This window comes from Odocoileus virginianus, chromosome 11 (assembly GCF_023699985.2).
Source record: "Odocoileus virginianus isolate 20LAN1187 ecotype Illinois chromosome 11, Ovbor_1.2, whole genome shotgun sequence".
Lineage (NCBI taxonomy): Eukaryota > Metazoa > Chordata > Mammalia > Artiodactyla > Cervidae > Odocoileus > Odocoileus virginianus.
The window spans coordinates 22,545,001-22,559,147 of NC_069684.1; the positions used below are offsets into that span (position 1 = coordinate 22,545,001).

Below are 14,147 nucleotides of genomic sequence, written 5' to 3' on the forward strand. Positions count from 1 at the left end.
CAGTTGCTAAGTCATGTCCAACTCTTTGTGACCCCATGGACTGCAGCACGTCAGGCTTCCCTGTCCTTCACTATCTCCTGGAATTTACTCAAATTCATATCCATTGCGTCAGTGATGCTATCTAACCATCTCATCCTCTGCCGCACCCTTCTCCTTTTGCCTTCAATCTTTCCCAGCTTCAGATTCTTTTCCAGTGAGTCGACTCTTCACATCAGGTGGCCAAAGTATTGGAGCTTCAGCATCAGTCCTTCCAATGAATATTCTGGGTTTGTTTTCCATTAGGATTGATTGATTTGATCTCCTTGCAATCTAAGGGTCTCTCAAGAGTCTTCTCCAGCACCACAGTTAGAAAACATCAGTTCTTTGGTGCTCAGCCTTCTTTATGGTCTAACTCTCACATCCATATCTGACTACTGGAAAAACCATAGCTTTGACTATGCGGACGTCTGTGGGCAGTGATGTCTCTACTTTTTAATATACTGTCTAGTTTTGTCATAGCTTTCCTTCCAATGAGCAAGTGCCTTTTAATTTCTTGGCTGCAGTCATCATTCATAGTGAAACCATAGTCCCCCCAGGTCCCCTCCCATCCAGGCTGCCACATAACATTGAGCGGAGTTCCCTGTGCTAATCAGTGGTCCTTGTTACCCATTTTAAATATAGCAGTGTATCCATGTCTATCCCAAACTCCCTAACTATCCCGTCTCCCCGTTATTCCTCCCAGCAATCATAAGTCTCTAAGTGTGTGAGTCTGTTCTGTAAGTTCATTTGTATTATTTCTTTTTAGATTCCACATATGAAGGATGTCATATGGTTTTTCTCCTTCTCTGATTCACTCCACTCAGTGTGACAGTCTCTAGGTCCATCCATGTTGCTGCACCTGCCATTATTTCATTCTTTTTAATGGCTTGTATATTTGCATATTTGTACTACATCCTCTTTATCCATTTCTCTGAAATGTCTAGTTTCTTACAAAAAAGTTTATGATATACACCAAGAAGCAGGGAAAATTCAGTCCATAAAAACTATCCCATATGTTGGGCTTACTAGATAGAGACTAGTCAGCTTTTATAGATAATATTCAATGAATTAAACCATAATTAAGGAGTGAAGGAGAAATATGACAAATACATCTTTTCAAATAGTATTAAAAATAGAAATAAGAAAAAACAAATCAGAACTCTGTAGTTGAAAAGTGTAATAACTGAAAAGAAAAAACTGGAGGGACTCATGAGCAAATTTGAGCTGGAAAAACAATCAGTGAACTCAAGAGGCCGATCAATAGTGATTATTCAGTCTAAGTAATAGGGAGAAGAAAGAATGAAGAAAAAAATGAATGAAACTTCAGAAACCTGTGAGACACTATCAAGCATATCAATACATACAGTGCAGACTCACAGAAGATAAGATGAGAGAGAAAGAGCCAGGAAAAAGTTGAGGAAGGACTAGCCTAGATCTTTCCCAATTGCTTAATAAACATCACTTTATACATCCAGGGAGCTCAGTGAACTCAAAGTAACATAAACTCAAAATGGAAAAGATCAGGAACTACCAAAACAATTTTGAGAAGGAATAAAGTTTGAGGACTTTTTCTTCCCTATTTCAGATTTATAAAGCTCTAGTTATTAAGACATTGTTGTACTAGCAGAAGAGTAGATATGTATGGATCAATTGATTAAGAATCCAGAAATAAATCCTTATTTATAGTGCATTCATTTTCAGTAAAGGTGCCAAGCAATTCATTGGGGAAAAAGTAGTCTGTCTCAAATGATACTGAGACAACTGGATTCATATCCATCCACATGCAAAAAGATTTACTAAGGCTTTTACTTCACACCATACACAGAAATTAACTTAAAACTGATCACAGACTTAAATGTAAGAACTAATGTTAGAAAAACAATAGAAAAATCTTTAAGAACTTGGATTAGTCAGTTTTTATATTTACAATACCATGTGTTCTATAAAAAAAGATAAATTGGACCTTATAAAGTTAAAAACTTACCAAAGTACAAAAACTCCTGTACTTATCTAAAAAGATAAGCAACAGAATGGTTGAAAATATTTGCAAAACACATTTCGGATGTGTACCCAAAAGTTTCAAAGAACTCAGTAATGGGATTGGAACCATCATGTATTGGTGGTGTATGGGAAGTGATCATCATGTATTGGAAGTGATACCCTGCACTGTCTTTCAGTTTCACAGAGTCAAACACAAGATTGTAACATGATACAGTATTTGCACTTTTCAGGTATTTGCCTAAGACCTAAATAAATGTCCATACAAAGATTTGAATGTGAGTGTTTAATAGCAACATTATTCACAATAACAAAAAAACTAAAACAAATATCCATAAACCAGTGAGTGGGTGGACAAGATGTGGTATGTCTACACAGTGGATACTATTTAGCAACAGAAAAGAATGAACTGCTAACATATTTAAACATGTGGATGGACTGTAGAAACATTAGATAAAGAAGCCATCCATACATAAAAGTTACATATAGTATGATTCCATTTGTGTAAGTTTTCAGAAAAGGCAAATTTATAGAGGTAAAATACAGCAGTTGCCTAGGGTAGTGGGTGGTAAATATGCATGAGGGGTCTTATTGGAATGAAGAAAATATTCTAAAACTGATTTATGATGATGCTTGCACCACTGGGTAAAGTTGGTAAAAATCATTGAATCATATACTTGCAGTGAGTAGATTTTTACCATATGGAAAATGTGTCTCAAGAAAGTTTATTTTAAAAAGCAAATGTGGGAAGCAAAATTGTATTGCATTTTGTTTAACTTGAAGCCCAAAATGGTTACATTACTTTTCTAAAGCCATCAGAATGTAAGGATACATTAAAAATTTTCCAGTGTTTTGGGACTCTTAATACTATTTCTGGGGCCAGGATCTCAAGAAATATCAGTGGAACTCCCTTTCAGACTCACATTGGCATATGTGTCTACACTGTTTTGTACTAACCATATTCTCCTAGCTGCAAAACAAAACTTACTGTATTTGCTTATCTTTGAAAATGAGTCGTTACCCTTAGTTTTTTTAGTATTATAGGTTGGATATTGTTTCTGAAACATTTGATGAAAAACCCTCAAACCAGTTAAAATTAGCTTTGCTTTCCATTTCTTCATTTACTGCATTTTTTTCTTTTTCTTTTCTGTTTGTTTTTCTTTTAGATCACTGTGTTCACTACTATGATCTTCGTAACACTAAACAGCCAATCATGGTATTCAAAGGACACCGAAAAGCCGTTTCTTATGCAAAGTTTGTGAGTGGTGAGGAAATTGTCTCTGCGTGAGTATTACTCTTTTCAGAAATTGAGTTTAACATGTCATCATTTACTGGTTTGTAATGTCACCATGGGTTTTGTGAAGAGTAACACTGTGGTATATGTAGTTTTTCTTAAAATAGTAGAATTTTATAACTTGTTTAATTAAAATACATGTGTATTTTAGTCTGTATTGCTCTCTTTTATATGTTATTTGTGAAGAAAATCCAGATGATGCTATATTTGTTAAAGTTGCCCCCTTAAACATTTGAACTTCAGATTGTATTTCAGCCCCTGCTCCTTAAAAACAGAGAAACAACAGTTGATACAGTATAATAATGAGAAGTATTTCATTTACTAACGAGCACTTATATGTTTTTATATATTATTTGTATTGTGGTACAGTAGTATAATTTAAAGCAATATTTGATTGACTTTTATGATTCTATGTTACTTGATCTCCCTATGATTTCATGGTGAGTTTTAAATATATTTTGAAGAGAACTTTCTAAATATGACTGCTTATACCTGACAAATATTCTTTAAGACGCCTTCTGAACTAGAGAGCCATAAATAAGCTTTTAGTTATCTTTTATATTGTTGAAGGTAAAAAAGGTGTCAACCAGAAAAATATATCTCAGTTGCTAAAATACTGTTGATTAAGCTTTTCTGCTAACAGGGACAGTCTCTTCTTGCTGTTATCCATTTTATTGTTCTCTTTATTTTATATTACCCTAGTAAAAGCCCATTCTCAGTCTCCTTTTTTCATATATATTATTTCTTCTCAAGCTTAATCATACATTGTTTTCTTTCTTTCACATAGTTTCTAACATATCCTAGGCGATTATTAACACCAGGGCCTTATACTTGGGATCTCCCACCACATCTGTCTCCATTCTGGTGGCTCTAGATAAGAACTTGATAATTTGAGTTGATTTAACAAGGTAATTTGATTGTTATTTAAAAAAAAGAAAAAAAGGAAAAAAGAAAATGAGAGCTGAATTTCTAAGGGGAGTCAACATAGAAAATTAGTTCACAAATGTATATTAAAAGTGATGACCAGTCAAAAAGTCTCCCTTCTTTAAGAGTAATAATGGGCAGCAAATAATGAAAACTTTATTCAGATTCAATTATGAATGATATATTATATGGCAAAAATATTTTTTCTTAAATTTCAGACTTATAAGTGTTGAATCAGTTAGTTTGATTTCAGCTAGTTGAAGTAAGAAGTGAAGTGTTAGCTGCTCAGTCATGTGCAACTCTGCGCCCCGATGGTCTGCAGCCCACCAGGCTCCTCTGTCCATCGGAATTTCCAGGCAAGAGAGAATACTGGAGTGGGTAGCCATTTCCTTCTCCAGGGGATCTTCCCTACCCGGGGATTGAACCCAGGTCTCTGCATTGCAGGCAGATTGGCAGATTCTTTACTGCCTGAGCCACCAGGGAAGCCAGGAAGCTGAAGTATATGTTTGCTTAACTGTATAAATTTGAAATCTTAGTCGACCTTTTTTAATGTAGGTTTGTGGTTTATATATTCACCAGTCTTTTGTCCTTTTTGGTGTTTATAAATCATGATGATTTTCCTCTTGAACATATTTGGTGTTTAGAAGTATGTGAGACGAGTTTACCCACAAGTACATTTGGAAATATGAAAAAAGTGATATTAAAACAATCCTACACATACATGTTGCTGCAACCTCTGAATTCTTTGACTGTATGCACACACACACACACACACACACACACACACACACACATAAAGGAATTATCAATGTAATATTGTTGAGCAGAAAAAAAAAATTTAAAACAACATAAATGTCAGAAATTCCCTGGCGGTCCAGTGGTTATAGCTCTGTGCTTCCACTGCCAGGGCCCAGGTTCGATCACTGGTCGGAGAACTAAGATTATTGCAAGCCACGTGGCATGGCCAAAAAAACCCCCAAACCAAAAAAACAGCATAAATGTCTGAGAACAAATGCTATGCTGAAAAATAATGAGAAGCAATAGAGTTTTGGAAGTTGGAATGTGGCCTGTGAAATAAGAGTTTCGATCTTGGCTCTACTATTTACTAGCAGTGGTACCTTAAAAATATTCTTAACCTTCTGTATCTGTCTCCTCACCTCTGAAATGGGACTGAGAATACTACTTAGACATTGTGAATCTTTGAATAAAATACTGTACGTCAAACATTTAGCATGGTGACCTATTCTGTGACTGTTAGAGAAAAGATGATTTATTGTATAGTCATTAATAGAGAAATGTGTTTATTTCACATAAAATATAAAACGAATTGTTGGATGAGGAAGAAGCACTTTGCAAAATAATGTGCTCTATGACTCAATTTTTATAATAAAAAGTCAGAAGTATTGAGTATTTTATTCAAATCCTCAGACTGTCTTTGCATGATAGGGTTGGCATTGATTTTTATATTCAATTATTTTTTGATTAACAACTGCATTTGCATATTAGTAAGGTAAACTGTATAGACCAAACATTCATAGTATTCCTTGCCTGTAGGTACAACTCAGCTGTGAAAATAGTTTATATTTAATATACTGTTAAAATTGAACAGTTGAAAAAATAAACAAATCGACTGAAATTGGGAACACAACTCCCAGTGGAGCTTTCTTATTGTTTGATGGTGGTCGTGTGGTGGTATTGATGAATAATGGTTATACTTCTTATGTGCCCAGGGACTGTTGAAAGCATTTAAATAAATTTAATTTTTTTCAGTCTCTTCTAGGATTCATCTAATCACATAAAGTAGGGATCATTATATTTCATATTTAATTGATTAAAAAATTGAGGCCAAAGAGTTTGTATTAACTTTCCTAAGGTCAAAAGCAAGTAATAGCATACTGAACATTCTGACTCAGACAGTCTGGCTCCAGAGTCTGCATTCCCTACCACCAAACTGGATTGCCTCTGATTAGTAGTAGTGATGAGTTCCATGTCATGAAATCTTACAGGTGTTCTAACTTTTTGTGTTTCTCTCAGTTCAACAGACAGCCAGCTAAAGCTGTGGAATGTAGGGAAGCCATACTGCCTGCGCTCCTTCAAGGGTCATATCAATGAAAAAAACTTCGTAGGCCTTGCTTCCAATGGAGATTATATAGCTTGTGGTAAGTGAAACTACTTTCTCCTGGAACTTTTAAATAGGTATCTGTCACCAAAATTGCATTCAGTGGAATAGATGACATACCAACTCAGGAAATGAACTGTACATTCAGAAGGTAGCATGCTGAATTTTCTTTGGATTAGAAAAAGCATTAGTCCTTCTCTCCTTCACTGAGCACAAGCCCCAACCATGTGAAACAGCATAAGATTGTTAACTGTCTTACGAGAAGACATTTCTGCTGATATCTTAATTTTGGGGACAGTTGTATCCTTAAGTCTGATGTTCATTTCCCCCTATATAATGTTCCCTTCAATAAACAGTCTGTTTGGATAGTCTCGATCTGTTTTTCTAGGACTCTTGTTGATAATTTGTACAAATTTAAATTAGAAATATGAAAATCAAATTTGGTACTGTTGAAATGCTTTAATACATTTGATTCCTGAGTATATGAACTTCCATCAGTACTTTTAAATGACTTGGCCTTTATTCAGTAAAATTAACTATCTCTACATGTATATGAACGTAAACCTTGTCAAAGCAAATCTCTTACATTGACAGATTGTTCAAACTATAGGTTTGTAGACCACTCATCTTTTATTAGGAAGTGGGAAATAAGTTTTGTAGATTATTAAAATCTGCCTTTATAAGTGCTGCAACTTTTTTTTTCCACTCTAGACAGAAATCTTTTTGAATGTACTTTAAGATTATACTATAATAACAAATTTCTGGTTCTTCTCTAGACCTCTGCTAAAATGATTTTTATATCAATATTGTTAAATCATTTGACAATGATAGTATCTTTAGGTTAGGAAAATATACATTTTTTTCCTAGGAATCCTTTTCTCACATGATTCCCAAGAAATCTTATGCTCTGGTCTTTCATATTTTACCATAAAAGATTATTAGTCTCTGAACTTAAATGTTGAATAATAGTTAACTTATGAATATGAAGTCCTATACTAAGTTCTCCCATTCTAAACAAAAAAAGATATTTTAAAATAATTATTTATTTATTTATTTATTTTTTTAGGAAGCGAGAACAACTCTCTTTACCTGTACTATAAAGGACTTTCTAAGACTTTGCTAACTTTTAAGTTCGACACGGTCAAAAGTGTTTTGGACAAAGACCGAAAAGAAGATGACACAAATGAATTTGTTAGTGCTGTGTGCTGGAGGGCACTTCCAGATGGGGTGAGTTTTTGTATCAGTTTTTCCACCTTGGTGTCTCATATGATGCATTGCATTTATATATACACAGGTGAGCCTTTTAAGTTTAAAATATAAATTGTTGCATATATTTTCTTTTTTGCTTAGTATTACATCACTAAAGGAAATAGACATTTTAGAAAGTAGTAATTGAATTGTCACTAAAGGAACAGTAATTGAAATGTTACATCATGCTGACATGTCTCTCCTGTGTACCCATAGCATCGTATGCATACCTCTGTTACATCATTATCAGATTATCTGTGTATCTCTCCTACAGGACTGGAAATTTATCCAGGAAACATACTGTGTCTCATTTCCCTTTTTAATCACTTGCAGTATAGGCTAAATAAACATTCAGCTGAACCTGATAGTATATTAGGAGGAAAAAGTTTGATGTAGATAAAGGAGAGTGGCCTATATGCATACCTAGTTAAGTACTATTTCAGGGCAGAATTTCTGTCTACAAAATACATTTATATGAGAAAATTTAAACACATTTGATTTCTTAACAAGAAAGTTGAATTTCCAGGTTGCCCAAAAAAGTTTCTTCAAACTTATTCAGTTATACATTTTAAAGTACAAGTTTTCTCATAAGTTATATGAAGAAGTAATTGTTTTTATTGTCTTGATTTTGTAAATGTTAGTCATCTGTTAATGTCTTTTTTTTAAATAACTTTTTAGGTATTTACTTATTTTTATTTTTGACACAAAAAATTCTACTTGATTGGTACTTTAAGACTTCTGAGTTCTTGTACAGTTTAAATAGGTGTATTCAAGCTATCTTGTTTAAAGTTCTGTTACTCAACTTCAGTTTTGGTAGTGGCAGACAGGATGATTTGGACCAACCCTTCCTCTAAGTAGAACTAGAAAAGTTAGACCAAGTATATGTATTTTAAAACCAAAACTGGTTTTAAGTCATTGGAAAATAAACAAGCTAGAAAAGAATTAGCAGTCTAGGAATGTGAGCCTGGCTTTTGAGCATCCTTTCTCCGCTGGGAACATTTGCCAGTTTTGGTGGAATGTCTGAGAGTGCTTATGGTAGCTTCATGGGATCACAGGGAATGCATTCTGGTGCTCACCACCATATGGGTGAACGCACTTTGGTCTCAGTACCCAGAGGGCTCTAGTCTAGAGTAAACCAGTCGCAGATAAGCCCCCAGTGATTTTGCAACTCAATTACAGGTCACATCAATCCTGAATAAATTTATGTTATCATGGATGGCTGGGGTTCACAGGATGTAAAATTAAATACTCTCTGCAAGAAGACCTTCAAAAGAAGATCACCGAAGAATTTTATTTTTTTTCAAAATTGCAAATATAGTAACTAGGCACAATAAAAAGTAAACAGGTATAGGAAAGGCAAGATGACATGAATAAATTTAGCATAAGTATTGGACAATAGAAACAAAATCACAACAACTCTGGGTATTGTCAGACATAGCCTGAAAATAACCATACTGACAAAATGAAAGACAAGGTGGAAAATTTCAAATGGGAAATAAAAAGTACTTTTAAAATGAAAATTCTAGGACTAAGAAAACATAATTGCCAAAATTAGGAACTTAGTGGATGGGTTGAGTGGAAGATGAGACACAGTTGAAAAGAGAATTAATGAACTTGTAGTATTAGATAGAAGAAAATATACAGAAGTAATCATGGAGAGACAAAAACTGATGAAAAAAGAGGTAGAAGGTGAAGTAAGAAAGCTGACGCTCAGTCATGTCAGACTTTGTGACCTCACTGACTGCAGCCCGCTCGGCTCCTGCCCCTGGAATTTTCCAGACAAGGATACTGGAGTGGGTTGCCATTTCCTCCTCCAGGGGATCTTCCCCACCCAGGATTCAAACCCACATCTCTTGCACCTCCTACATGAACGGGTGGATTATTTACCACTGTGCTACGTGGGAAGCCCCAAAGCAGATATTAGAAAGGATTATTGTTGATAAAGCTTTGTATCATTGATGAAAGACATTAAGGCAGAGATTCAGTAAGCTTCCATACCCCAGAGAATAAATGACTTGAAACCTACATTGTGAGTGGAGATTTAATATCAGATCTGGACCCTGAACATACATAGACCTGCGTGAAAATCTGACCTTGGGTCCACCTTCTTATAGCACTTTGCTGTGGAAATAAGCTGTATTGAGACAAATAGGGAATGTTATATGTTAGGAGCTAGTTATCTCTTAATTTTACTCTGAAACCTCATCTATCACGTTGCTTCTGAACTGAGAGAACTGTGAGTTGACATACTGGCCTTACATCGGTGCAGTGTGAACAATGTGACTGGCAGGAAACCAAGGTACTTCTCTGTGTTGAGGTGAACCACCTGCATCTCAGCTGTCCTTGGCAACTGTGCTCACTTTCTGTGGTTTGGGGAGAGATCCAAGAAGCTATGCATGGTTTTGAAGATGCTGTGCACGCTGACTATCCTATCTTATATCCTTCTATAAAGCGAATGAAGTGCTAGATTTAAAACTAATTGTGTCTGATCCTGTGACCCTTGCTGGTGGTGGGACACATCTTATTAAAAGTGCTGAAAAAATACAATGGGAGATTCTTAAAAGAAAGCAGAGAAAAACTGTCTTCAAAGAATGGATAATTGGACTGACAACTTCTCAATGAAACAATAGAAATCAAAAGATAGTGGAGCCAGATCTTCAGTGTGTGAAGGAAAAATACCTGCCAATCCAGCATTCCATATCCAGTAAGTGAAGACTTTTTTAGAGAAATAAGAATGAAGCATTTGCCACCAGCAGAAAATTTTCTACACTAAAGAAAATCTTAAAGGATATTCTTAAGGCAGAAGGAAAAAAAAAAATGCAGAAGATGGAAAGTCCGAGTTGCAGAAAGGAATGGAAAGCAATAGAAATGGTAAATATGCAGTAAATCTAAATGCATGTTGACTATAAAGCAATGAATGAGGTCTGTTGGACATAATACACACATAGAATTAAGTACCTGACAATAATAAGTCGGAAGAATGAATGTGGTCAAAGTGTCTCAAGCCCTTGCTTTGTCAAGGAAGGTGGCAAAAGAACTAATTAATATTAGACAGAAAGGGTACATATTATAGTTCATAGGATAACCTCCAAAATAAGTTCTTAAAGTCAACTTTTTCTTCTAGGCTTATAATATTTGCTTTTAATTCCTTCTATTTAAAGTCAGAATATGTCTAAAATTGTTTGTTTTAATCTGAGGGATAGTACTTTGTCCTTTCTCTTTTTTTTTTTTCTACTACCTTCCCTATGTCTAAAAGCGCATCAGAGTCTCTGTCCTTTGTTCTTCTGTTAATGGCTTTAGCATTTCTACTGTTAAAGTGCCACAACCTCTTGTACCACATTTAATTTTCAAAAGAGTTTTAAGATAAGTTTGAACTGTATCAAAAATACATTTTCCTTTTTTTTAGAAGGAGAATTTTTTATTATACACTCTAGGTCCTCTCTAGGGATACCTAGAAATGATAATATTTATTATATTCTAATGAAGAATGCAGAATTCTTCATTTTATATTTTGTTTTTACTTTTACTATTTTAATTCACTTGAAGATATTTTAATTAAACTTTAGTAATTTAGAATTATTGACATATGAATATTCTGTTATTGCCAGATTCTTAGGATTTTAACCCCCAAGAGTTAGTCTTATTTGTATTGCCTATTTTGGTATTAATGTCATGATTTTTTTTTAAAGGGGGGAATTTGTATGAAATAACCGCTTGGAATACCACTTAACCACCCTACTTTTATTTAGACTTTGAAATTTAATTTCCTCATTGGTTTGTTTTTAAATATAAATGAAGTGAGCTTGATCATATGTTTAACTTGCTGTAATAAAAAAATAAATTACTATCCATTTGTTTGAAAAAGCAATTGTAAAGTCTAAAACTGTGTACTTGAATGTAGTATATCCATATATGATTGAACATCAGATACATTACATTTGAATAATTACACAATCTATGAAATAGTGTGGTTTGCTTTATTTCCATATATAGCAGTCAGCTATGGACTTTTGATTATAGAGGACGGTGGGTTAGTGGACTGTAATTTCAATTCATTTTGTGACTCTTCTTCCTTGAAAAGTACCGCATAATTTATTTTAACCTCTTGTGCCCCGTTGTAGTAATGTTTGCTGTCTGATACTTATTGAACAAGCCATTACCTGGATCTGTTCATGTTAGTTCTAGTTTCAGCTTTTCTTCTAAAATATTCTATTTACTCACAATTTCTAGTAAGTATTCATATGGACTAACATAAAATTTATTTCTTTGTTCCCTTCCTTCCTCCTGAAAGGCAGTAGTGATACGATTAGTTTAAGTAATTATCCTTAAACTAATTTAGAGTTGATTCCAAAGAAAGTTCTTTTGCAGCTGTATATTAGAGTGTGGAGTCAGAGTGAATTTCCTTGGCAAGCGCATCAGTGGAAAATACTGTCATCATCTTGAAACATTGCGTAGGTTTTGATTTTCGTTTTCTTCCACAAATAGTTATAGTAGCTTATTATTGAAAGAAACTGTTAGTAATGAATACATGTATATTTTAGAGAATTTAGAATAACAACAACAACAAAAAAAAGAAAATATCTGTTATCACTTTTCCCAGAAATAACTAATATGGGCATTTTAATATAATTAACATGTAATTTTTTCCATTCATAGGAACTTTTTCCCCCAATAGCAGTGACTATTTTGTTTATTATCATGTATTCTTTACCTTTTGCCTTTTCATGAACATTTCCCAGATCTAAATATATTTTGAAAAGAGAGTTTTCACTGGTTCCATCTTATTTACCATAATGGTAAGTTAAGGATTTACCATAACTGATACACTGTTGTTTTGCCAAAGATACTTTACTTTTTACTACTATGAATAATGCTTCTTGAATATTTTTTAATAAATCTTTAAATTTCTAATTAATTCTTTAGGATAGAACTTTAAAGATTTATTCATTTGAAGGAAATGAATAGCTTTAAGGCTTTTGATTAAAATTGGTAGATTGCCTTATAGTACCACCTATTTCCATTTGGTCTTGCACAGAGAAAGTCCCAAGTGTTTCTGTTTGACCATATCCATAAAACATGGACTATAATGCCAGTCTTTGCCAGTTAGAAAATAATCTTGTTAGTAAAACAATCTTTATTAGTTATTTCCATAAACAGTTTTATAAAGCATTAACTTTTGATTTTTTACAAATCATTTGTTTATGTACTGAAAGTTGTTTTTTTAAAGAAATTCTTGTTTGAACAGGAAATTCAATGCAGCTGAGATATTTTATAATTATATTCCTTTAGCAATTTGATGTTAGTAATTTATATCTATTCCATTATCCTCTACATCCCACATCTACCTTAAAAGTAATACTATAGAGTAAAAGTAAATTTGGAATGATATTCTTTATTTCTGTTGTATCTTTTTTTATCATCACTGCTTTATTCAGACACTGAAAGTTGGGTAAAGGAGACCAGATATGTTCTATATCTGTGGATCAATTCTGTGGTATATCTCTTATCTGAAACTATTGGTATGAAATATAAATTGTTTCAAATTTATATTGAATATAATTTAACAAGGCAAATTATTTTCTGTTAAATAACCATATCTATGTAGAGGGACACTATATTTTTGTTGACCTTGGCAGACCTTGACTCAAGGCAGACCTCGGTCCATGGTGACTCCTGCTGAGGCTGTATGTCGTACATAATTATCTAGTCTTGAGTCACCAATTATAACTAGATCTCTACTAATGAAAGACAAAGCTTGTAAAGGATACTTAAAGACTCTCATAGGTGTTCAAAAGTGACAAATGTATGTATATACTATATCCTCAGAAAAAGCTTTAGTTAGTTATTTAAGGGTTATCAAGGGTGGATTTTCCTCTTGTGGCTTGAAACACCAGGAGTCATATTGAAAGTTTTTATAACTCAGTAGTAAAGTATGTCAGACTAATGATATCCCTAATTTCCCTTCCTGAAACCAAGTCCAACAAGATTTGGCATGGAAATTTGTTAACAGTGTTAATCACCCATACTGTGCAAAGTTATAACTATATTAGGCAGGGGCATCTATTTTAGTCATATAATAAAATATATTCTTACTTCTTAAAACTTTATATAATGAAACATTTATTAGAAAATTTTTTTAACTAAAACTTTGTGTTCTTATGGAAATCTATTCTTTACCTAAATCTCTTTTTATTCCTATCCATTAAAAGTATTTCCTGAATGAATAAATACACTGCTTTGTACTGTTATTTGTGTTCATGTCTCCTGTCCCCTGCTAGTCTGTAACCTCCTTGGAAACAAACATCATAGGGTATAGAACAAGGGCAAAGACTATGGACTCAGACCACTAAGGTTCAAATCAGATTTTCCACTTACTAGATCTTGGACCTTGCTTAAGTGCCTTAACGTCACTGTGCTTCAATTTCTTCATCTTTAAAGTGCTAATGATAATAATGACTGACCTTTAGACTTAAATTGAAGAAAGTAGGGAAAACCACTAGACCATTCAGGTATGACCTAAATCAAATCCCTTATGCTTATACAGTG

General features: G+C 33.7%; 1 protein-coding gene across 6 annotated transcripts in view; it reads left to right on the forward strand.

Moving 5' to 3' along the window:
* Window positions 1-14,147, forward strand: part of COP1 (COP1 E3 ubiquitin ligase) — a 213,223-nt gene that overhangs the window by 162,695 nt on the left and 36,381 nt on the right. For all 6 annotated transcript variants that reach the window (XM_070474042.1, XM_070474041.1, XM_020882898.2 and 3 more), the window contains 3 exons: window positions 3,183-3,300; window positions 6,269-6,393; window positions 7,420-7,580. In XM_070474042.1, coding sequence (XP_070330143.1) covers window positions 3,183-3,300; window positions 6,269-6,393; window positions 7,420-7,580 — 404 coding nt within the window. The remainder of the gene's footprint in view (window positions 1-3,182; window positions 3,301-6,268; window positions 6,394-7,419; window positions 7,581-14,147) is intronic.